The 25012-nt window shown below is 38.6% G+C and overlaps 3 protein-coding genes, 1 long non-coding RNA gene and 1 pseudogene across 7 annotated transcripts in view; 2 read left to right on the top strand and 3 right to left on the bottom strand.

The window, feature by feature from the left end:
- Positions 1 to 8679: 8679 nt before the first annotated feature.
- LOC149043828 (uncharacterized) lies at positions 8680 to 14038 on the bottom strand. 3 transcript variants are annotated; one of them, XM_089210896.1, is made up of 6 exons: positions 13909 to 14038; positions 12703 to 12802; positions 12448 to 12548; positions 11454 to 11523; positions 10456 to 10606; positions 8680 to 9272 (listed from the first exon to the last, which is right to left on the bottom strand). In XM_089210896.1, the coding sequence occupies exons 2-6, from the start codon at positions 12748 to 12750 to the stop codon at positions 9124 to 9126; spliced, it is 519 nt and encodes a 172-aa protein (XP_089067022.1). In that variant the 5' UTR covers positions 12751 to 12802; positions 13909 to 14038; the 3' UTR covers positions 8680 to 9123. The 3 variants fall into 3 exon arrangements, with proteins under 3 accessions (XP_089067022.1, XP_089067023.1, XP_089067021.1); XM_089210897.1 differs by having other exon boundaries at positions 10456 to 10596; positions 11453 to 11523; positions 13898 to 14036; XM_089210895.1 differs by having other exon boundaries at positions 13898 to 14036.
- LOC149043829 (uncharacterized) lies at positions 10150 to 11551 on the top strand. Its single transcript, XR_016188038.1, has 2 exons — positions 10150 to 10383; positions 11297 to 11551. It is a non-coding gene; the product is annotated as an uncharacterized LOC149043829 (long non-coding RNA).
- Positions 14039 to 14442: 404 nt separating the features above from the next.
- LOC149043826 (uncharacterized) overlaps positions 14443 to 25012 on the bottom strand; it is an 11583-nt pseudogene continuing 1013 nt past the window's right edge. The window contains exons 2-3 of the transcript XR_016188037.1: positions 16036 to 16149; positions 14443 to 14760 (exon numbers count right to left, since the gene is read on the bottom strand). The product of XR_016188037.1 is annotated as an uncharacterized LOC149043826 (transcript). The remainder of the gene's footprint in view (positions 14761 to 16035; positions 16150 to 25012) is intronic.
- Positions 20954 to 22293, top strand: LOC149043827 (uncharacterized). Its single transcript, XM_089210894.1, has 3 exons — positions 20954 to 21206; positions 21297 to 21382; positions 21729 to 22293. Exons 1-3 carry the CDS (start codon positions 21054 to 21056, stop codon positions 22150 to 22152), a joined length of 663 nt encoding a protein of 220 aa, XP_089067020.1. The 5' UTR covers positions 20954 to 21053; the 3' UTR covers positions 22153 to 22293.
- Positions 22137 to 25012, bottom strand: part of LOC113686782 (uncharacterized) — a 3412-nt gene continuing 536 nt past the window's right edge. Inside the window, exon 1 of the mRNA XM_027204454.2 lies at positions 22137 to 25012. This exon is cut by the window's right edge and continues 536 nt beyond it. Within this exon, the coding sequence (XP_027060255.2) occupies positions 22365 to 24803 (2439 nt within the window). The 5' untranslated portion in view covers positions 24804 to 25012 and the 3' untranslated portion in view covers positions 22137 to 22364.

The raw sequence follows: 25012 nt of genomic DNA, 5'->3' as shown, positions 1-25012 counted from the left end.
GTGTGTTTAATCTATAAAAATGATAGTTTTGTGTTGTACACTTGCCTAGTAGAAATGCATTTTTGGCTAGTGAATCCTGATCATGTACTAGCCATTCGACTATTAACTTCAAAAGTTAAGTTCGAGCCCTGGGAATACATGTTACTCAAATTATTTTAAATCTTTCAGCGTGCCAGCTATTTTCACACACTTTTCATTGGACAAAAATAAACAGCCTCTCTTAGCCGTTTCCCACAAAGTCAACTTTCAGATTACTATTTTTTAAACAATTTAGGGTCTCCTTATTCCAAAAATCCATGATTGGGCTGGATATGAAAAATTTTAAATTTCACCATTTAAGCAGTTGTAAAATGATTTGGGCCATCATGGTTTTCATTATTTTTATCATCCCCTACAAGTCACTCTGGTCATCTGATGAGATATACTTTTACAGAAACTGAACAAATTGGCTGTTAATAGCTATATGTAATGGCAATTCATGAATATCTTGAACATGTTGAATTGTTTACACAATCGTCACAATTTTTCCAGCACTGAGTAAAATTCTGTGCTTCAACATGCTACAAACATCATTAAAAGTAACCTCCACATGAAAAAAGTAATTAAAGTGTCTGCTTTAAATCCTAATGCAACTCATTCGCAGCCACATGTTCCAACTTTGTTTTTGCTAATCAGGAAGTTGATAATTATAAACACAAATATTTTTAAGTAGAAGCATGTTGTGAGCTTGCTATCGCCCTTCTCCCAAAAATCATATGGAGGGTCACAAATACAGAACCTTGCATTACAGCGACCAGTTGCATCCTATATTGGTCATTACACCTGTAACGACCAAAGCAACTTTTTAATCTTTAGATGCATTTCAGCTGCCAGGTGCAACATAATAAGAAATGGTGTCAAACACTAGTGAAGGATGACAACATTCAATTTATACTCCTGAGCATGAATTCAAAGGATTGAACTACTGGGTAAAGATTGATGCAAATTTAATTAGTGACCTATCTTGCTACTTTAACATTATGTTTCATATTCAAAGCAAACTGATATTCATGAAAAAAAGAGAATAGCAAATAATGACATGAACATTTTTCATTCTCATGAGAATAAGACAAAAAATCCTTACATATATGTATCATATTTAAAGAGGGAAAAAAATGGAAAAAAAACATATACACCTACATTTCCTGCCTTCAAAAAATCACAATATGAGCTGTCAGAAAATGATGGACATGTAATAATTTCTGAAAAAGAAAAACATAAAATAAATACTAATCAAACGTGAGAGATATTGATGGTCACAAAAATTCCATTTAAGGCGCTATATTTATTCCTTTAACTCCCATGAGTGACCAAGAAAAAATTTCTCCTTACAATATAAATATGTTATCAACCAAATAAGTGACAAGATTTAAGAAAAATTTAAATTCGGGGATAATTAGTTGATCCAATGCTAAATTCTATGAACCAACATTATAAGAATTGTACAACTGACAGTAAGGAGAATTACAAATTGGATCTGGGAGTTAAAGGGTTAAGGCAGTTAAATTGTTGCTATTGAACAGTGTAATGAACTAAAGAAAGCTTTAGGATAATCTGAAAGACATAAACAACATAAGGCTGTTTCACTCGATCATGCTCAAAAGGGGTTGTTGGAAAATAATTGAACTCAAGAGGAATCCTATAGTGGTAAAACCTTCAGATATATCAATTCATGGATACTGCATGTGTATGCTAACTTCAGTCAGCAGGTTGAAACTGAGGAAATCTAATATGTAAATATGTCATTCGACAAACTGCGAAGGAAAATATTGATAGTTTTTGGGAAACTTGGCTTCGAATTGGCTGTTGCATAAATTTAACATCTGCAGACTATTCAGAGGTTCCTGTTACTAGTGAAGTAAAGCTATATGCTGAAGCACAAAGAAAGATTGCTTTGGGATTAGAGTTCAAATGCTCAATAGCCTCTTCAGTGCACACTGAACCTCAGTCGCCATTTTCTTTCCATCCCACCCTCCTCAATGGTTATTTGTTATGGAAATTAATATTCCCTATCTTTTTGGGTTTTCTGTATAAGAAAGCCTCTCTGTAAATGTTATGTTTTAGCACTGTTAGATTTATCTGCTCATATGCACCAAATAAGAGCCACATTTTGTGGAAAATTAGTGAACTATATAACTAAGACTGGACGATTTGTCCCAAACATTACTTGTGGTCAAATGTCCTATGGTTTATCAGATTGAATTTAAAGGCACAATAATTTTGTCGAAAAAATATCATCGATAAATAATGCCTGACTCGAGTTCTCGGAAAACATATTGAATTGGAGAAGGCAAGTCATTCTCTAGCGACGGAAATCGAACTGTGGAGAAAGGGTTTCGCTTTCAGTTTCCTGTCGCCTACGAAAACGGCAATTTCCGCCCTCACTGATACGCATTACGTGTTTCAATCTGGGGCTGTCCTGGTGTACCGGTACACGGGGGAATTCCTATTGTTTTCATATCCATACATGGAGTTGTGACGCAGTTCGTCAATGTTTCGTTCCTTTGTGTACCGGTACACGAGGACATAACCTTCAATCTTAACTAAAGCATTTCCCTGTCCCTTCAATCTAGATCAGTAACGACTGCTGGAAGTAAAACAGCTGGTCTGAGTACAAAACAGACTCTTACTAAAGTATGAAATTTAAATAAAGTGACCTTATATTTCGCATCAATTCATATTTCATGAATCTTCTTACCCTTCATATGATCTTCTCGAGAACGGTCCTTCAAACGAAATAATTACACTCGGAGCTCGTGAAGAGGCGACGCAATCGTCCTGAAAAAAGAAAAAAAATTAGCTTATGTATCAAGTATGTCTTCACCTTACACTTATTTTCAAAGGCTTGTGTTAAAATATTCGTAATCATACGTATTTACGCGAGAGAAATACCGTAAGTCAACAACGGGTTATTGAAGTTAAAGTTACGGACTGAATAACTTTACTATTCTGTCTGTACCTGCTCTTTCTTCGGGTCAACTCTTCTCATGGACAGCAATGTGAGTTTAAATCAAGTTCCTTATCGCAAGATCGCATGCAGCGTAGAACTTTGATCACATGGAAATTCAACTGGGAACCCAAATATACAAATTAAACGAAAGGACTTCATAGGCCACGTGAGCAAACTGGATGTCTACATACCTTTAATTGAATTTTCTTCCTTCAATATGTGGCATGCAAGAAAGGGATGATGTCAAGATTTCTGAAAAAGAGAAACACAATTAGTATTAAACGGTGAAATAGAGAGAGTGGTGCACTATATAGAATTGATATATTCTTACTTTCTCCATTCTTTTAAATGGATTACTAGGATTGATTACCAGACTGATAAGTTACGTGTGCAGTAGAGGTGCACGTGGTTAAGGTATGCAACACTAAACACGATCTATAGATATTACTTGTATGTGAGTCACACCTGTCAAAATTTTCCTGAAACTAGCAAACAATGTACAATCAGACAGAAGTTCTTCAGGATCTTTTTCTTTCCAAACAACGGTCGGTGCGTAACAGTGAGAATAAATGAAACAATAAAAATTTGCATCGAACTTATTCAACTGTGGTGTATGTACAATTTAAGTCTTCCTACTGAATGTACGACTGAAAGCAGAAAATGACTTTTGCTTGAGAAATCAGCCATCTCTCGCAAAAGAATCCTGTTTTTCAAACCAGATATTTTTATAGTTGAACTGTATTTGGCATTGTAGAAGATCAGTACTGCGGAAAATATTTTTGCATGACCATTTGGGCAGAACCACACAAAACTAAAAAAATGAGAACATTACAGTTTTTTCACATCGTAAAGCTCCAAGATTAATCCTTCAAGCATTTCATCTTTAATCCATGTCAATATTTTTTAATTGATTATTGTCTCTCTTGTATTTTACCAGCTTTCTTATCAAGTATATTTTATTGAATACTTCAAGTTTAGTCTTTCCGCTAATTTGTTCAAGGTATAATGTCTCACAGACGAAAAACATTACAGACTACAATAATGATATTTAATGATGAAATACCCGAGTCAGATCTCCATGCCTCCTTTCTTTCTTTTTTATTTTTGATTGGGTTCTTCCTAAGAAGCTTTATTAACTCTTAGATGTAACTCTGTTTAAAACAGTTAGATTAGAAGCTCGAGATTTCTGTCGCGTGATAGTTGAACGGTTGGTGCATAACAGTGAGAATAAATAAAAAAAATAACAATTTGCATCTTACCGAGTGAACTCTGTTGTATGAAATATTAAATTCCCTCTTCCAAACGCATGACTTAAAGTGGAAACTGATTTCCCAGGGAAAGTAGCCGTATCTCACAAAAGGATCCTGTTTTTCAAACCAGATATTTTTATCCTCAAATTTTGTTTAGTATCATAGAAGATAATTATCTGCTGAAAGTCATTTTTCACGATTGTCTGGGCAGAACCACAGCAAAATAGCTTCACATGAGTCTGCATATTCTTAACTCAAAGATGAATCCTTGAAGCAGTTCATCTGCAATCCACGTATATATTTTAGTTGATTATTTTCTCTCCTATATTTTTCCATCTTTATGATAATTTATTTAGTTGTATCCTTTAGGTTTAGGATCACTGTTGGCGCGGCATTATGTTAAAACTATATGACAATGCGTTTTAAATATAATTCGGCTGATTGCCCACAAAATGCGTAGTTTGTTATGTACCCAAAAGCAAAACATTTAAGGTAACTGACAAAGATTACGAAGTCTACCGATAAATCAAGAGTCAGAGAAGAAGACTTTTACTTGAAAGCAAGTCTCAATTGCAATATACAAATATTGCGTCGCGAAAGTCAACTAATTAAATAACCACAAAGTCATTCATGGCTGACTAACTTACAAACTTTCCAAAACTTTTTCTTGTTGCGAAATGATTCAAAGACATCCAATAACAATAAAAAAGACTAAGAAAGAATTTTATTTGACCATAAAGGTAACACATAAACGATTTCACTTGCTGAAAACAAAGTTAAACTTTTACTGATGTATTAATCTCAAAACAAACAACTTTGCGGGGAAGTTGAATAAGAAAACTTCAATCTAGTTGTGTTCACGATCAAAACGCAAATACCTCCCAAATTTTTCTTCCAGCTTTGTTTGAAATGAAATATAAGAGTTTTTATGAACTACTCAATCGACTTGAAAGTGATGAGAAAACTTAGAGACTCAGAGCAAGGCCAGTTGACAACAGAGTGAGACAGGAACAGCCAAATTAATGGCAGCCACGAGGAAATTGCTTTTGTATCTGAACTCATTTCCAGAACTAACATACGTTCATTGGTCCGAACGAATCAGAGAGACAAAATTTTGCTTTTACCTTTTTGAAGTTCCCTTTAATAGTCGTATAAAGGTAATTAAATCTCAATTAATCACTGGTTGCAATTGAACCTACAATAAACAAGCTTAAATCAAATGTGCAGTATGATCATAAGCGTAGAAAACTCCAGTTTACGTTGGACGATGACAGAACGAAGTAAAGTAGCCATACAAGGTGTAATTTAAGGCTCGAATAATAACTTAAGTTTTCCTACATTTGGTTTACCAGATCCAAAGTGAACCAAAGTATCATCGCAACGTATAAATGATCCAAGACTACGCAACAACATACCGTGAATCAGTCCTTGTCGCGCCCAGAACTCACGCATGCATGCTTCAAAGATAATTTCCATAATAAAAGACTCACAAAATCTCTAAAACATTTTCGGGAACATTCAGGGCTAGTGTTCTGCCGCAAATTTTCCAAGGTATAATGTCTCGTGCAAATCTTCGCAAGGGTGTAAGCTCCCTTGGACGCGGAGCAAAGAAAATATCACAGACAACAATAATATCTAATGATGAAATACCCGAGTCAGATCTCCAAGCCCCTTTTATAATTCTTTCTTTCTTTCGGCTGATTACCCACAAAATGCGTAGTTTGCTATGTACCTAAAAGTAAAATACTAAAAGTAAGCGTCGAAGACTACGAAACCTAACGATAAATCAAGAGTTAGAGAAGAAAACCTTTGCTTGAAAAGCAAGTCTCTTTTACAATAGTTAAAGACTGCGTAGTAGATCGAGAAATGCAAAGTCTTACTTTCAGTTTCGTAAGCATAACATCTTCAAAACTAATTAAGGTTTCCTGCATTAGCATGGTGTTGTCGCTAGTGAAGATCACAGGACAGCTGTTAAGAAAATTTGGTCGCTGCTGTCATAGTAAAAATAGCTTTGACGAAGCATGTAATCAGCATTTCAGCAAAAGCTTCCTGACTTTATCAAATATCAGTCGCAAAAGTCAGTTCAATAACCGCAAAGCTATTCATGGCTGATGGACTTACACACTTTCCAAAACTTTTTCCCGTTGCGAAGTAATTCAGAGACATCCAGTACGAATGATAAAGACTCAAATGATTATAGTCCTATAGCTAAGAAACAGAATCAGAGCGAAGCCAGAGATCGTGACAGGAACTGCCAAATTAATGGCAGCCACGAGGAAATTTTTTCTGTATATGAACACATTCTCAGAACAAACATAAGTTCATTAGTTCGATCGAATCAGAAAGACAAAATTTTGCTTTTACCTCTTCGAAGTGCTCTATAATGGTCGTATGAGGCTAATTCGATCTCAATTTGCCACTGGTTGCAATTGATGATAGTACAATAAACAAGCTTACATTAAATGAACATGCAGTATGATCTAAAACGTATAAAACTCCAGTTTAAGTTGGACAATGACAGAACTGAGTAAAACAGCTATACAAGGTGTAACTTAAGGCTTGTCTAATAAGTCAAGTTTTCATACAATTTATTTATCAGAGCCAGAGTGTACCAAAGTATCATGGCTGACTGACTCAGAAAGTTTTCAAAACCTTTCTTGTTGCGAAATGATTCAAAGACATCCAATAGACATCAAAATGATTCAAGTGCATGATAGGAATCCTTTACAAAAAGTAATTGTGTTTCCACTCCTCAAGTTTCAAATCATCAAGTTCCCTAGCTGAAGCCAAAGTTAAACGTTTACTGAACATGCAATAATCTCAAAACAGAGAACTTTGCGGAAAGTTGGAGAAGGAAACCCTTAATCCAGTTGTGTCAAAGATCAAAACTTGAATGCCTCTCAAATTCCTTGTCCACGTTTTTCGTGTTCATCCAGAAAAAATCAATTTAAAAGTAATGAGAAAACTGACAGCCAGCTTGTTTCCCGTTTGCTGACCAGTCGACAACAGATCGAGAAAGGAACGGCCGAAGTTAATGTTAGCCACGAAGATATTTTTTCCGTATGTACATTTACACATTTTCAAAGCAAGCATCTGTTATTCTTCCAGTCAAATCAAAGAGATCAAATGTTACTTTTTCCTTTTCTACGTGCTCTATAATGGTCGTACAGGGCTGTTTCAATCTCAGATTATCACTGGTTGATATTCGCATAATAAATCAGTAAGCTTTAATGTACAGTGTGATCCTAGGGGTATTGGACTCTAGCTCAAGTTTAACAATAACAGAGCCAAGTAAAACAATGATAAAATGATTCCTTTAAGGCTCGAATATTAAAAAAAAATTTCCTCACCTTTCATCTACCAGAGCCACTGTGTACCAAAGTATAATCGCAAGGTGGAAATGCTCTCAGACAACAACGTACCGTGAATCAGTTCATGTCGAATACACAAGTCACGCATGCATGCCATCGTAAGTAATTTCCATGACAAAAGATTCACAACACTTCGAAAAAATTTTCTGGAACTGATTCACGGCTGATATTTTTCTGCGAACTTGAACAAGCTACTATTTGTTTTGCAAATGACTCCGAGCGAGTTGTTCTCCGGGAGGCTGAGAAATTTCATTCTGATTTTTAAAACGCTAGAATTCAGAATCCATCGGTGTAAAAGCGGACTGCAACGAAGTGAAAAGCAAATAAAGCATTCTTGTCGGGATGAAGTTCTGTGAGATCCTCCCAAACAAAAATTATAGACCGATTCACGTGAGACCGTTTGGAAGAAACGGATTAGCATGAAAGCAATCAAAAGCCTTCCTATGTAACAGATCGATCGAAAGTATTGGTGTATTGTAGGGATTAAAATCTCTAAATAATGGATTCAAGCGGTTTGCGCAAGGTTTTCCTGAAATTGCTGATTGTTGCGAAGGCGCGAATAAACGATGGTTTTTGCTACATCGGTTGGGATCTTGACCGGTATAAATTGGCGAGGCCAATATTATGACTTGACAATCCTCGCTGGTCATCGAAAGATGATAAACTTAGGGTTGGAGAAAAACATTTATTCAAAGTAGTCAGTTTCAACCTGCATGAAAGCGGTCCTAAGCTTCATTGCACCGACGATGGTCACGTAAAACACTGCGAACGCAATCACGAGGCGGGCAAAGTTTATGAAGGTGAATTGTTAACAATTTAATTGACACAGAGTCACGGAACTGTAAAAAAGGTCTTCGGCAATATGGATCCAATCAACGGGAAACTTTTCTTCGAACGTACCCGATGCCCATCTGATTGCCCTTTAATTCAGAGACATCAATTTTGTCGAAATCCTCGTTGGGCAGAAAACAAAACTTGGAATCCAAATATTGCCCCAAGCAATTGCAAAACTCACCAAAATTTGCTGGTCAAATTTGATCCAAAAATAGAGTTTGTTATACTGAAAAGCGGATATAGCGTGACCTTTTATTAGTCTAAAATCAAAGATATAACTGTATAAATCAAACAAAAAATTCAAAACTTTAAATCTTTATACTTTTACACGAATATATTTTCAAAGGCTTTAACATTTTTTTCCAGTCCAATAATGTTTTGTGTTCGTCTTCGATATGTAAACTCACGAGAACTTGGTCAAAGACTTTTTCCCTCTGATGGTTGGAGGAGTCAAGGCAATGCAGTTATCTCCTCTTTCGTGGCCAATTTTACTGGATGACGCCGAAAAAGAACGTAGGCATGTCTTGACTGGCCTTTCTTGCTTACCACCCTAAAAATTACTAGCTCCCAGTCTTTCTTGCGCGGCCGAGGGTTTCGCGAGAGATTAGCACTACATTAACAAAGGGAACGATGGGAAACGAAAGAAAATCTTTTAACACGCGGACCTCTCGAGCACTACCTAAATATCTCTAATAAGAGAGACAACTAAGAACGAGTCAGCCCCAGAATGGCATGGGATCATTTCCCAGCAGACAACATCATTTATACCCAGTGCAGGGCGAGTTACTAACGGGTCCATTCTTCCATCATACAAACCGAACACAGCACCTGTTGGAAAATAAGACACACCCTATCAGACTTGTGCGAAACTCACATTATATAACAATGTTACAAATCAGGTCTCGCCATTTTCAAAGGAGTGGTAATACCATCCTCTAAGCGATATATGAACGTTTATTACCTGTGGATGTTGTCGTATTCAGTCTTCCATCAAAAGATATATGTTATCAGAAGTTTTGGTGTGTAGTATCGGTAACTATTTTTACTAGTTGTAGCATATTTTGACGATCCCGCAAGGCGAGTCAAAATACAAACTATGAGTAAACATACCCAGCGATACCACACACCAAAACGTCTAATAAGTTATTTCTTGCCCAACTGCTTTATTTCATGGCCATTTTTCAAAAAGTGGGAAAAGCGACGCAGGTAGAGAAGTGCAGCACGCGCAGCCAGCCGATTAAACAAGTTTTTTTTAACAGTACAAAATAACCAAATGTACAATATCACAGGAAATTTTCACTCGATTCGCACGTTATTTGTACTCTACTAAGTGCAATTGAATAATAATGAGCAATTATTTATTTAGGTTGAGCATAATATCACAAATTATCAATGCCGGGGTCAGAGTTATCCGGCGAAGCCGAAGGCTGAGGCAGATAACACAGATGGCAGGTTTAATAATTTACAATATCATGCTAAAAACCAAATTCAATAACTGATTCATCATACATTTTTGGAGACAATTTGCAAAAGAAGAATCTTCTCTCTGATTTTGCAAGAGTTTGAGAACACTACACGGACGAGGGGCTTGGAAACTAGGCATAAATTAAACGCGACATGAGAACCCAATATCTGCTATTGGATATGGACTGTATCCTATCGACCAATCAGAGTCCTCATAGTCAGTCTAATGTATTAATATTTTGCTTCCACGCGAAAGAAAGTACATGCTACATGCAACTGTAGTACAAGTTACGAACCACTGATACTTCTACGAGGGATCAAAAATGGGGTCTCAAGTTTGCAATTTACGTACCAGGTTGAGAAAAATATCATGATATACACAATTAAGCCCGCACAACCACGCATGAGCAGAATATCATTTGCAGGGAAAAACGCAGTTCTAAGGGATTACCTTTGAGAAACCATTATTTTCAAGGTATGTGGGCTCTTTGCCAAAGGGAAGGAAGGAGGTATTTATGAAATGATGATGTTGAAAAATTGTACTCACCAGTATGAATATAAAGTATTCTGTGACCCTTAAATCGCCCTGGGTTGGTGTTCATCTCGTGTAGCATTTCTCTGATGGCTTTGACGTTGTACACGGGGTCCACCATAACACCAGTTGTTCTGGATATCTTCACAATGTCCTCTTCATTAACCGATAAAAAGATTTCAGGGTTCGTAAGGTGCAAATTCGAATGTAAATGGTTAAGAAAAATTTAGATCATGTTTTCATTTGGTAATCAAGCAATTTCGAATGAATCCTGGAATAAATAAACAATAAATTTTAATAATTGTAGCTATAATTATCCATTATTATTGTCTTGCATAAACCTGTGGTATAATTGAGGGGGGGGGGTAAACTTTGTGGTTTGGAACATCATTGAGTGATCATTCCTTCTACATTGTATTTACAAATACACTGATCCCTTGTTAACAGAGCACATGTCATTTAAACTTTCAGCAATAAAATTTCAGCTTTTAACTCGCACTGAATTAAATCAAAATACTGTCAGCCAAAGAGCATTCTGAAAACAAATTTTCCATGCTTAACATTAGCAAAGGAACAAGAGGCAATGAGAGGCATGATTTCTTATGTTTTCATGTTTTGAAAAGGTTGTTTACTGATAGATAGAAACAACTCTCTTCAACTTGCATTTCATTCCAGTACCAAAATAAGCAGCTTATCATGTAACATATGTAGAAGACTACAAGAAATCTACCCTTTTGGGCAAAATCTATGAAAGTTGCATGACTCAAAAAAAAAAAAATCAGTGAAAAAAGGTAAGTGCACTGCTAGGAGCTTACCACAACCTTTTTCACTGTTTTTTTTTCTTTTTGCCCAACAGACTTCTCTGAAAAAGGAGGGACTGCTTGACTACTAGCCCTATTATGAAGAAACCAAAATCTGCAAACTAACTCTTCTTCAGTGGATTTGCCATAGCCCTTTCTCTTGTATCCATCAATAATATCAATTATTTCTTCTGCTAGAACATTTAGCCCACCTATTTGAAGGTCTTCATTGATTTTCTGGTAAAAATATGGTGCATCATCACACACATTCACTGCATGACATCTATGAATAAATGACAATGATGTTACTATTACAGGTCTCAATTAGTCTCCAGTGTTCAAAGAAAACAAGGGGAAACTTTTAGAAAGATAGAAAGGCCTGTGAGAAATTCTCAAGAAGCACAATCTCTTTGGCTTAAATCTTCAGCATGTATAGCTAAGGTAGTTGCAGAAATTTTTTTATCAGCCTATAGGTTGGTAAGCTTTTTCATAAAAAGCATGTTATAGTTTTGTCAGGGGTTCCTGAAAGGTGATACAGCATTTCAGTGGCAACTATAACAAAAAACTCCAATGTGATTAGTTATCACCAGCCCAATTTAAGCACTAATAGGACACTGCATATGTCATGCCTCTTACTGAACAGTGTAACAGGACAGTTGACATGTCATGCCTATATGAGTGGACAGCATGTGTCATGTGCACACCCTGTTACAAAAACACATAACCAATACATCTGGTTTCTTTCTCGGACTGCCACTTCACAGTCATCTAATTATATTAATCACTCATAAGATCACAGACTGAATTAAATTCCACTCAGTCCTATTATTATTAATTATTATTTATCCTAAGACCAGTAAATCCCTGGATGTAAATTCAATGAAAAACATTGTAAAAAATCAAATCCTTCAGATGAAGAAAAGCAGTAGTGGCAGTGGTGCCATAAATAACAGCAGAGCTCTGTATATGCAGGCCTCCTGAGATGCAAACAGCAAAAAGAAAGAAGACAAAGAGTGCTGGTCAAATGACAAAATCCCTAATGACTAAATGGGGACAGGCCAGATTGGAAAACATTTGGCCTCTGGGCATAATGAATAGATTGGTCAGATAGAGGTCTATATGTTATGACCTTAAGACAAATCTGTTCTTTTCCAGCCCTTCCACACAGTAAATAAAGAAAATATCAATATTTCTATTTAGAGCATACTTGAGTTTTGATCCTGTTAAATAGTTACCAATGGCAATTCCTGATGCACTTCCACCGCTGCCAACTGTAACAACAATGTCATCAAAATTCTCCAGCACATTCTGAAACAAACAAAGCCAACATTTTGAAAGATATCCAGAAAAAAATATTTTAACAAACAGGCTTTTGTGTGATCTGTGTTTAGCTGCATTCATGACTTCTTGACCAGAAATGCACAAAATGAGCACACAATACAGAAAAAGCCTTTAATTTTACCTGATCTATCATTTCTTGAAATGCTGTTAAGTAACCAAACATCCCCATGTAAGAGGAGTCTCCAACTTCAATCAGATAAGCTGATGAGCCCTGTTCCTTTCTGAAGAAAAAGCAGACAAAGTCAGCAGGAAGGGACTGGGTCAAAAATAACTTAGCCCATCAAAGCTTAATTTAAGAATTCTCCAATATCTGCTGCCTTCTTTGCTCACTGTATAATAATTATAATAACAAGTCTCTTGAGTTTTCTTGGCATTTCCCCATATGACAGAACAGAATCTATTGGTCTCCTGTGTGGGTTATATAACCTCCTGGCCAACCAGAAATTCCAGAAATTTGGAATCCCTTTAAAATAGGGAACCCGAAGAAAAGATTCACCTCCATTACAAATGAATTAGATGTTTTATTCTCTAAGGGTGATTAGCATCTAATTTCTCCAAACAATGTCATCCCCAATTTACACCTTCAACAGGAGTGAGGCTAAGGGTGACTTTGTTATGATACAAACCTTGCTGCTTTCCCAATGTAAATTGCTTTGTTGTTAAGCTAACTAGGTATTGGTCTCTATCACAACAAGGTCACCTTCAGCCTCACTGCAAATCAAAGGCTTGGCAACTTAGTTACAGTACAGAACTGTAACATGGCCTATTAACCATCTCAAGATTTCTGACATTCTAAGATTAGCACCTTAAAGGCTGCATTGTAGATATAACTTGATTTTCAATTCCTTTAAAAGGAACCAACTTGAGAGCCAATAGCAGCTCCTGTAATATTTTTGCTTGCCTTCATGTTTTAAAAGATGCGCTAGGGTGGCAGCCATCATGATTTTTCATCATTTTACACCCCAAAAATGGTACTATTCAACTAAAAAGGTCTCAGGCATTGCAGTAAATTCATGCAGTTTTTTTTAAACCTTTCAAGCAAGTTCTGCTAGTGAGATCTATCCCTGTGTCTAAACCTGTTACTAGTAAATTAATACACAGTTAATTCCACTGTAAAATGGCTGCAACACAAATTTCTTCATATCAAGAATTTCGATATTTTCATTGACAATTATAATATATATGAGCTGCATATTACTGTTGCTTAGTGACAGCTCTGCATAAAATTAAAGCCTTGAATATCAGTTTGAGGCAGAATACTTTTAATGATTGCAACCATAGTGGTGCCAACTTTCTAGGTTTTACAGTTCTCTGACCTTTCACTCACAATTTTTAAGACATATTCTCCATCATTTGTTTAAGGCCAGATTTGTACTGAAGCTAAGGAACAACAATAATTTGACTTCCAACCAATTTGTTTAAAAACAGGTTTCCTTTACAACCAATATCCATGGTCTGCATGAAGAAAAAAGGATCAAATGAAAGTTTCAATAAGTTTGCTAACTTCCTTACAATTTTGCTGTCCATGTGTAGCAAAATTGGTGCCTTTTTTCTCTGAAATGAACAACATTAGAGTAAAGATTGAACTTCTGTTAGCAGCCTATTATGCAGTACTTCTGTCCGCTTCAAATCTCAAAGAAACATCTGCTCAACTATAATAGTTGAGCAGATGTTTCAAATGAGTCCACTATTCAATGCAATGTGAGGAGCTTCTATTTCACAAACAGATTCCATCTTTTGTAAATAAAAAAAACAAAGATGGTAGGTTTTGAGCTCGGTAATGAAATATAGAAAGATATTTATTCGTCTTGTTGTGAGTGTGGGAAAAGAAAAAGTGCTGAGATTCCATGTTGTGTGTTTGTTAAGTTATCGTTAGTAATAGATCACATGGGTGCCACTCTTTGTCTGATTAATCATAACTTGGGCTTAGGGGTGACAGATCTTTGATCATGACTCAAGCTGCTTAAAATATTCTGCATCAGTTCTTTCTTTAAAAGTTAAGAGTAAATCAAATACTTGCTTGTTCAGGACTTCTTAAGAACAGGTAACAATCCAAACCTAGTTGTCTTGCAGCAACTGCAGTGCTTCTGCAATGATTGGACTGGATTCCACCACATGTAAATATTGTGTCACAGTTCTTGTCCAGGGCACCAGCCAACAAAAACTCCAGCCTACGAACCTAAAACAATATTAGCATAGCTGAATGAGACGAGCACAATTTAAGGTTACTCAGCACTTGAGGATGCGCTTAACCCTTTACACACTCAAATCAGTTTACATATTCTCCATACTGTTCTGTATACATTTCCTAAGGTGCTGGCAAGGGCAATTTGTTTAACAGTCAAGAGCTTCTTAAGTAGGTGATCATTTGCTTTATTCCCATAACCTTAATATGTGATCCAGGTGTGATTTGTAAGGAGAAATTAGATACTAGTCACTCAAAGGGTTAGTAAGAAAAAGATATGAGATGACTTTGACCACAGGTAAAGACATAATTGAAGCTACACATTTCCATATAATTTTGGTCACTTTACTCAGATGATTGCAAGGTAATATTATATGACTGTCATTTGCATTAGAACCGCTATGCTCTCTTTTACATTATTTTGTTTTAGCATAACATCAGCTTCCACATTGCAATATTTTCAAACAATAGTGCTCATACACAGATTTTCATTGCTCACATGCAAAACTCTAAGTTGAACCATTTTCAGCTGTCTCTTGATTGAGACCCTGACAGCCATACAGAAAAAGTATCATAAGCTGTAAGGACTTAAATTTGAGAGAATAAAAACTTGAAAACCAAAGTAGCAGTCACTGTAACAAAGATATCTGTACTCTATGTATGCTACCCTTGAATACATGTAGCATCATGTGATCAACACTTTAATCACAGTTGGAAATTTTAAGTGAACCAGACACATCCTCTTGAATGTACCAGTTCTGATGCAAAATTGTGAATTTTAGAATGATATAAATAATACTCTTAGACAAGCACTAAAACATGTTTCTGTTTTTTAAAATTAAAATGGTCAGTTACCATACTATTGTTTGCAAGAAATAAATTGGATTTTAAATTAACACTGCCCTTTTTAAAAATGCCACCCTAGAATAAACGCTGCACTCAAATCATGAAAAATTTAATAAACCCCCTGGGTTTTTTAGTAAATATGGTATGTGTCATCGTCCACTGAATGGCACAATCATTGATAGTAGAGGGTGGATGTCAAACAAACTGCTCTCTTGTTTTCCTACTGAACTTGAAAAAGAGTTCTTTTTTCACCATGGGCATTCCAAATAAATTGTGCGACCTCTTGCCTGGATCTCCTATGGCTGCATTAACCTGTAAGGTACATCTTACCAAGCTCACTTATTGTTGATAATTAGTCAATACCACATCTTAATATTTATTAATTAAAAATTTTGACCAAGAACTGAATTCCAAGCTGTGTACCTTATTTCCAGACAGAGTACTTCTTCTCATGTCATCCCTTTTAATAAATAATGAAAACTCTTTTGGGAGACTGGGAAGATTCCACTGATGTATTGGAGTATCACGCTGAGCAAGCTACAAAACAAAAATACTTAAAGTTCCATCAGAACCACTTAAAAGAGAACCAATTAAAATTGTATATGTTCCGATCTACAATAGATCTTTCCTTGTCAACATAAATTCTTCCATGGCCTACAAAAATGTTTAAGATCCAAGTAACAGAGGTTTCAGCTAATAAACTTGATATTACTGTCGTGATATTGCGTTACACGGTCACGCCACTGGGCCGATGAACATCTATATATTTAGAAGACTTAGGCGACAACGAATACACACGTGGCGGCAGTCGAGTTCGCACAATAAACAACCCTTTTGAGTTCACAGAATCGTGACATGGTGTCAGAAGTGGGATCGGCTCACCCCTAAAGATGACAGAAGCAGCTGAAGCATCCATAGTTGTGCCACCAGCGCCGACTCAAGTTTTTATTCCCCCGTCAAATTTGCCCCCGCCGAAAGCGCTTATTTTTGACGACAATTTAGCCACCGCATGGAAATCGTGGAAAGCAGCGTGGCAGCGCTACGAAATCGCTACTGGTGTATATAAACAAGAGGGCATAGTTCGTGTGTCGACATTACTAAGCATTATAGGCGAGGATGGCGTCAGAGCCCACGATACCTTTATTTGGAACGAAGACGAAAACGCAGACGACATTTCACAAGTCCTGAAGAAGTTCGACGAATTCTGCATTCCTAGGACACAGGTCATATATGAACGCTATAGGTTCAACAACCGAAACCAGGAACCAGGCGAAAACATCTCGACGTATCTTACGGAGCTTCGAACGATCGCAAAAAACTGTGCACACAATACAATCACACCAGATGAAATTTTGCGTGACCGCCTCGTGCTAGGCATACGGGATGATCGCGTCCGCGAGAGACTTCTCCGTTTGAATGATTTATCTCTCCTACAAGCAGTTGACATTATTAAGTCGTCAGAACAGACCCAACAGCAAGTAAAGCTAATGGCTGGAGGAGACACTGCAGTTCATGCGTTACGGAAGGCGGGATCGGCAGAAAAACCTGAAGAAGAACGACAACTTAAGTCACAAGCATTTAGAAGACCGTCTAAAGAATGTGGAAATTGCGGAATGGTGCATGGACGTCATTGTCCCGCGTATGGAAGAACATGTTTTAACTGTGGGAGTATGAATCATTTTGCGAATAAATGTCGCGCTAATCCCCGAGGAGTGAAAAGTAGAGTTTCGGCGGTCCACGAAGCCGTCGACATGGGAAACGACCCCTACTACATTGGTGCTACTACTAGTAAGAGCAAAGGCCAGGAAAAATTGGCAGTGGTCAAACTCCACATTTATGGGCCAGATCCCAAGACAGAAGTCCAGTTTCAAATAGATACTGGGTCGCAGTGCGACATTCTCCCGGCCCAATTATACAAGCAAATCACTGGGGACACCCTCCTTCATCGCCTCAAACCATGCCAAAAGGAAATAGTCTCGTACACAGGGGATCGCCGCAAAATTGCTGGTAAAGCTACCCTGCCTGTGTGGTCCCGTGGACAGCGGAGGTCAATGGAGTTTAACATCTTAGACGGAGACTATCAACCGATTTTATCATTGAACACCAGCCTCAATCTTGGCTTTGTGAGTTTGCATAATTGTGACGTCCTAGCATTACACGTCAAGTGTCCCAAAGCCTCCTTGCTCGAAGAGTATGAAGACGTATTCGACGGATTAGGGGCCCTACCGGGAACATACAAAATAGCCATAGACGAACAGGCGCAACCAGTGGTCCACGCACCGAGGCGAGTGCCAGTAGCCTTGCGTCCATGCATCAAAAACAAGCTGGACGAACTTGTTGATCGTAAAGTTATTATTCCAGTAACAGAACTGACGCAGTGGGTATCCAGCATGTTGGCCATAGTGAAGCCAAACAAAGTACGCATCTGTATTGACCCGAGAGATTTAAATCGTGCCATTCGGCGAGAGCATTACCAGTTGCCGACTGTCGATGAAGTGGCCTCCCGCTTAACAGGTGCCAAGAAATTTACTCTTTGTGACGCCAAGGATGGTTTCCACCAAATCCTCTTAGACGATGCTTCTAGCTTCCTGACAACGTTCAATACGCCTTTTGGGCGTTATAGATGGGCCCGCATGCCTTTTGGTATCTCAAGTGCGCCTGAAGTTTGGCAGCGACGCATGCATGAATTCGTAGAAAATTTAGAAGGAGTTGAAGTTATCGCTGACGACTTCCTCATCGCTGGATTTGGCGAAACTGACGCAGAGGTCAACTCGAGCCTTGAAAAGAACGAACGTGCGTTCTTCAAGAAATGCCGGGAGTGGAACCTCAAGCTCAACAAACTCAAGCTGAAAAGATCTCAAACCGAAGTGCGTTTCATGGGCCACCTCTTGACTCCTGATGGTCTAAAGGCAGACCCAGCCAAAGTTGAAGCTATTTTGGATATGCCACCGCCGACTGATGTGAAAGGCCTGAAGAGGTTTTTGGGGATGGTCAATTATCTGGCCAAATTCTTGCCACTCCTGTCCGACATGACAGAACCTTTGCGAAGGCTTGAGGACAAGGACGTCGAGTGGTGTTGGCTTGCACAGCATGAGAAAGCATTTACCACAGTCAAAGAATACTTGGCCAAGGCCCCGGTACTGAAAAACTATGATGTTACTGAAGAAGTGACAATCCAATGCGATGCCAGCATAACGGGTCTAGGTGCAGTACTGATGCAAAAGGGTCAGCCCGTTGCCTTTGCCTCGCGAGCTCTGACCGACACCGAAACGCGTTACGCTCAAATCGAGAAAGAGCTCCTCGCCATAGTGTGGTCAACCGACAAGTTCAATCAATACATACTGGGACGCGAAGTTGTACACATCGAGTCTGACCACGAACCACTAAGGGCAGTTTTTACCAAGCTAATACACAACTCACCAAAGAGACTCCAGAGAATGCTGATGGCCCTTCAGAATTACTCCCTGGATGTGCAGTATAAAAAAGGGGAACTTATGTGGGTATCAGATGCACTGAGTCGAGCATACCGCAACACCACCGAAGCCTCCAAGCACGATACAAGTCTGATCTGTACACTTGCCGAGATAGATCATTCAGAAAACCTCTCGATTGCACCATACAGGCTCGCTGAATTCAGAAACGAGATTGCCAGGGACCCAGTGATGCAAAAGCTAATCGGAGCAATCAAGGGTGAATGGCCAGTGTCAAGGAAGTCCTGTACCCCTGAGCTGACGCCTTACTATGACAAAGGAAGTGAGCTTATAGAAGACAAGGGACTAGTATTCCTGGGGGAGCGATTGCTGGTACCCCCTTCCCTGAGAAAAGAAATGTTGAAGCAAATTCACCGATCACATATTGGAATCGAAGGGTGTTTACGTCGCGCTAGGGAGGTCCTCTATTGGCCCCTCATGAATTCGGAAGTAAAGGACTTTGTTTCCAAATGCTCAATCTGCCAGTCGTACCAGCCAGATCAGTGCCGCGAGGAATTGCAACCGTATCCGATCCCGTCGCGTCCCTGGTCGATGCTAGGTGCCGATTTTTTTTGACCTTGGGCAACAACATTTCTTTGTCCTAGTCGACTACTGGAGTGGGTTCTTTGAAGTCCAGGAGGTTAAGGTGGCCACATCTGCTAGCGTGATAGCTGCGTGTAAAGTACAATTCGCCCGCCATGGGATACCAGACGTGCTTATTACCGACAACGGACCTCAGTTTACGTCATCGGTGTTCAGTGCATTCGTGAGAGAATGGCAGTTTGAACATAGAACTTCGAGCCCCCGTTACCCCCAGTCAAATGGCCGCGCCGAGAATGCCGTGAAGACCTGCAAGAACTTGATGACGAAAGCGAAAGCGGATGGGCAAGACCCGCTGTTAGCCCTTCTGGATTGGCGCAACACCCCAACAGAGGGTCTAGGAACATCACCCGTACAGAGACTGATGGGACGCCGCACACGCACTTTCTTACCAACCCATGAAACGCTCCTGCGGCAGCCATCACACCAGGAAACAGCCACCAAATTAGCTGAGCGCAAGAAAAGACAAGCTCAACAATACAACAAAAAGTTTCGCCCTTTAGAGGCACTAAAGTGTGGACAGGCCATCAGGATGCGGCTTCCCGGAAGGGAGGAATGGAGTCTGGGGACCTGCATGAAAGCCTTGGGTGAACAGGTCTTATGAAGTTGAAGTTTGCGGCAGGCGATACCGACGCAACCGGCGGCAACTGCGCCTGACCCCGTAAACAGCACCACCTATGAGTCTGGTAGAACTAACTCCGCCCGAGTCTACCCTCAAACCGGCGCCAAATCTGACAGAGCCAGGACCTCCTCCACCGGAGTTCCATGGCGAGACCAAAACAGAGAGAATGCCACCTGAAAATGAGATGGGAACTGAGCTTGAGCCACAAAGGATTGAAACTCGTCGATCAGAACGCAGACGTCGACCGCCTTTGTGGCATCAGGATTACCATATGAACTGAACATTGAATGATTGAGCCGCTACATAGTTGTTGGGTTCTGTTTCTATCTTTTTATGATTTCAATGAAGAACAATGTTTTATCGATTTTATGTGATTTGAACAGTGATCGAAACCGAACATTAAGTATTAATTAACTTTTGAAGATAAACTTTTTAAAAAGGGGAAGATGTCGTGATATTGCGTTACACGGTCACGCCACTGGGCCGATGAACATCTATATATTTAGAAGACTTAGGCGACAACGAATACACACGTGGCGGCAGTCGAGTTCGCACAATAAACAACCCTTTTGAGTTCACAGAATCGTGACAATTACTTTCCTTTTGTTCTATTAGTGAGAAGTAAGTCAGTCACATGCTGACCGCAGGACAGTACAGCATGGCCAGAAATCAAGGACAGCCAGCGGTTCCGACCGTAGGCTCATTTTATGCGAATGTTGAATAGCTGCTAAGGTTGCCTCGATCTAAAAATGGCGGCTAAGAAGACGTGTTCCTTTTACCGCGAATTGAATAATTTGAGCACTGCCGATTTTTTTAATGATCAAAAGAGGCTGAAATCATCAGCCAAGGGACCATATTATGAGGTGGAACGTGTGATTTCAAAGAGAAACCGCAAAGGCAAGGTAAGTTGCTTCGTTTTGTTTGTCCGATCTGATGTACTCAAATGGAGTCAGTCAATAATCAGGCTAAAATATATCTCAATTACGCCTTAGGTTGAATATCTTGTGAAGTGGAAGGGCTACGGCTCCCTCTCCAACACTTGGGAACCAGAAGAAAACCTTAATTCGTTGGCACTGAAGTGAGAACGGTGTTTTGATTAAGATAAGTTCTCTCATTGGGCATTAATATGGAACTTGACAGTAGCATTTCTGAGATTCTACGATTTGATCAAATAATTTAGTCACAAGTTCCGATGTTACAATCTTAAAACCCGTGAAAGCAAATATTTTGAAAATTCTAATTTTTTAAATAAACCGATTGTTGTCTTATTGTCATAGGCAATATTTAGTGATTCAATTTCCCTGTTTGATGGTTAATCTTTGGCATTTTTGTATATAAAATTCAAGTACATTTTTCAACTGTACAGGTATCTATCTCTATCTGACCAAAAATAAATTGTCTTTATTGATTTTTTCCCTTTTTAGAGCATATTTAAACCCAAAGCCTACCCAGGAGTTAATTAGTTCAAGTGTGGATGCCTTGCATGCTGCAATTTTGGAAAACCTTGCCTCAAAGAGTTTATCTCCAACAATCATTCCATTCAGGCATGATGTTTTCCAGTATCTTTTCAGGGGAAAGGGGAAAAAAAGCCAAGACTTTGGAAATGTACTGTTGGAAAAACAGGATTTTTCCAACTGCTCCCTTCCAATTGATTGGGACAGACTTTTAGATAGCTTGGGGGATGGAACACTAGTTGAATTTCCTATAAAAGTGCGGCTATTTATGTCAAGAAGCCCTAAAAACCATACTGTGAGCAAGGAAAAAGCAATAATATCATCGCCTAGGTATTTTATTGAAAAACTAAGCATTAATTGTAAGAAAAAGCCATTGCGTGTTTCTGCAAATTAGTTTATTTATAAATGTGTAAATGGTTTTGTGTACAATATCAGTATATATAATTCTGATACAAATCAGTTTTTATACTCTTTCTGTCTCAATATAATTGTAAATACCTGTACCTTAAGAATAAATGACAATGTTTTACTATCATGTCAATCCTACCATTAATAAATCTCTGACCTATATACAAGATATGCTACTACAATTCACAGGTGGCATTATTAATTTTTCTTCTCTCGTAGTCTTTTGCTCTTCCTGTTTTCCCTGAGATCATGTTCCCAATAGGAACTTTTCCTTTTACTGTAGGTTCTCTTTGCACGCTCACTGTCGCGTAGATTCCATTGTCTGGACTCAAGCTTAAGAATGTCAGCAGGAGCATCCCATTTGTTAGATTTTTTGTGAACTATAGCCCTGGCCATATCATTGTTTTTTTCAACTCCTTGCCCTGTAAACAGTTTGATAGTTCTATAGTTTTGCAGAAATATGGGAATGTGGTAGACCATAGCATGCATGTATGGGGTTACATTAGCTCTTTTATAGCCATGCCTTTTTTCTCCTAGTGATGTAAACAGATTCACCCATTCCTTTGCTTTCCAGAAGTAGTCATTTATCATTTCTGTGGAGGGATTCCTGCAGGTTACAGTGCTATATATTTCCCTAAACTTTTCCCATACAGTTTTTACTACTTCAACTGTATCTGGCTGAATAATCCCATTGAGTTTGGTTGGAAGTTCATTAAGCAATTTTTTCTTGTCTGACCCCAAGAGGCTAGTAAAATCGTATTGCCCAGACCCTTTCCCATCAGCATTTGTTTTTTCCCATATGTCAAAGGAGACCCCACATGATCGAATTGCTGCCTGCAAATTTTTTAGGTGTTCATTTTTTTGTTGACATTTCCTCTTGTCCCAGTTTTTGCTTCTGTCCCAGTCTAAGGCATCCCGAACCAAATTTTCTATGAGAACATCTGAAATCCTTAATAGAAGGTGCAGTTCATCCAACACTACATGATTGAGCTCTATATGAAGTAGAGGCTCATGTTCACAGCAATATTTGTCATTTTGTTTCTTTTTCTTTACTAGTTCAAACATCTCTGTAAGAGTTATCCTTAGATCTGGAGATTGATAATGGTCTAAATTGAAGCTTGTGTCCCACCTCATGTCTTTGTGTATTTTGCACCATACACATGCATAGTGTGAGGTAGCACCCTTCAAACCCATCACAAGTAAAATGAATTTGTAATCGCCCCCTAGGAAAAATTCCAAATTAATTGATTTGCCACCCACTTCTATTTTCTTCTTACTTATAAGAGAATTGATGTCCTTGAAGACATCTTCAAATGACTGCCTTAAGGTATTGTAGTGTTCTTTACCCTTCACAACAGCTATGGTGTGGTTACCTTTTGCTGCCATAACTTCATCATCTGAATGGAGTAGGGCAAAACTCATAAGTATGAAACTAGAATTTCTGGTCATTCTCGCCCCATCCCCTGAAATTTTGATTTGTACATGATCCACATGTGGATGGCTTGCCACATAGTCTTGAACCCTGTCTCTCAGAAGGTCAGTGAATGATGTCTGTGCCCCTTCCGTCTCACCGGGGGTGGAGGTGATATGACAGATGTCATTCAGCTGACTTCTCCTTTGCTTTACAAGGTATGACTTTGGCAAGCCATCAACTACCATTGTAAGCTCATGATAAAAGTTGTCTCCAACACAAAATTTATCTAATAAAAATAGCACCTTTTCTACTTTGGACTTCTCCTCTTCAGACAGTGAGTCAAATGCATTTGAGTTCCCATTGTAATTTGACATCTGGTCTTCAGCCATTACTGTGTGACTGATGCCAGTCTTTTGCTCATTCATAGTCATTGACTCTAGTTCCAGTCCAAATGACTTTGCAAACCACAAAGCAGTTTTGGCTCTACACATAAATTCCTTTAAAGTGCGAGACTTCTTCTTCACCTCTGATATATCTTTCCCCACATAAGTTTTGTCTGAATTTTCAATTTTCTCGAAGTAATGTTGGAGTTCTTCATTCTTTGACTGAAGGTTAGACAAACTTTGTTCCTTCTCTTGAATGGCTAAATACATTTCTGCAAATAGCTGTTTACTCTCTGCTTCAAGATGCTGGTAATTCTGCTTCCACTCCTCCAGTTCATCTCTAATAGCCTCAGTTTCTTCCCTCAAGCAAGTTACTGAAAGTGTTTGTCCTTCAAAAATGTGGAATCTTCTCACTTTTGAGTTAAGTTCCTCTCTCTTGCTACCTCCTTTGGCCTTTGCATATAAATTCTGGACCATTCCAGCAATTTTTGCAAGGGTATTGTTTACTTCTTTTCGTATTTGCTCATCAGCAGTTATGGCAAAGGTATGATGAGGAATACAATACTCAAAAAGGTCAACATAGGTGTATTCCTGGACTGCTGCAGGACTTAGATCACTGCTAGTTGATGCTGACTGATTAGGCTGACTTGCCACAGCAGCTGTCTTTCTAACCTTCTTCTGCAACCCTAGGAATTCATGCCAAGCCTTTATCAATGGATAGGGAATATCCACTGCCACAATGACATTTTTTGTGACTGCCTTTGCAGCATAATTTAAAGAGGGGCTTTCGATGCTCAATTTCCATTTTAAAAAGGATTCCAGTGGAGGTCTGTCAGACATTCTATAATTTTAAATTTTACGTCTACTAATAAACGAATTAGTTCCAAGCCAAATCAATGTTCTGAGACTTAATTTCACACTACAGGAATTGTGCGAAGGCCATAAACAGCAAAAAATTTGCATTTTATCACGTTTCTGGAGCCTTCAGTGGCTCTTAAACAGCGGTAATTGCCTATTAAAGCTTCACAAAATGGCGGTTTGTTGACACC

This window comes from Pocillopora damicornis, chromosome 6, assembly GCF_964200805.1.
Source record: "Pocillopora damicornis chromosome 6, jaPocDami1.2, whole genome shotgun sequence".
Classification (NCBI taxonomy): domain Eukaryota; kingdom Metazoa; phylum Cnidaria; class Anthozoa; order Scleractinia; family Pocilloporidae; genus Pocillopora; species Pocillopora damicornis.
This window is presented reverse-complemented; position numbering and strand designations above follow the sequence as displayed.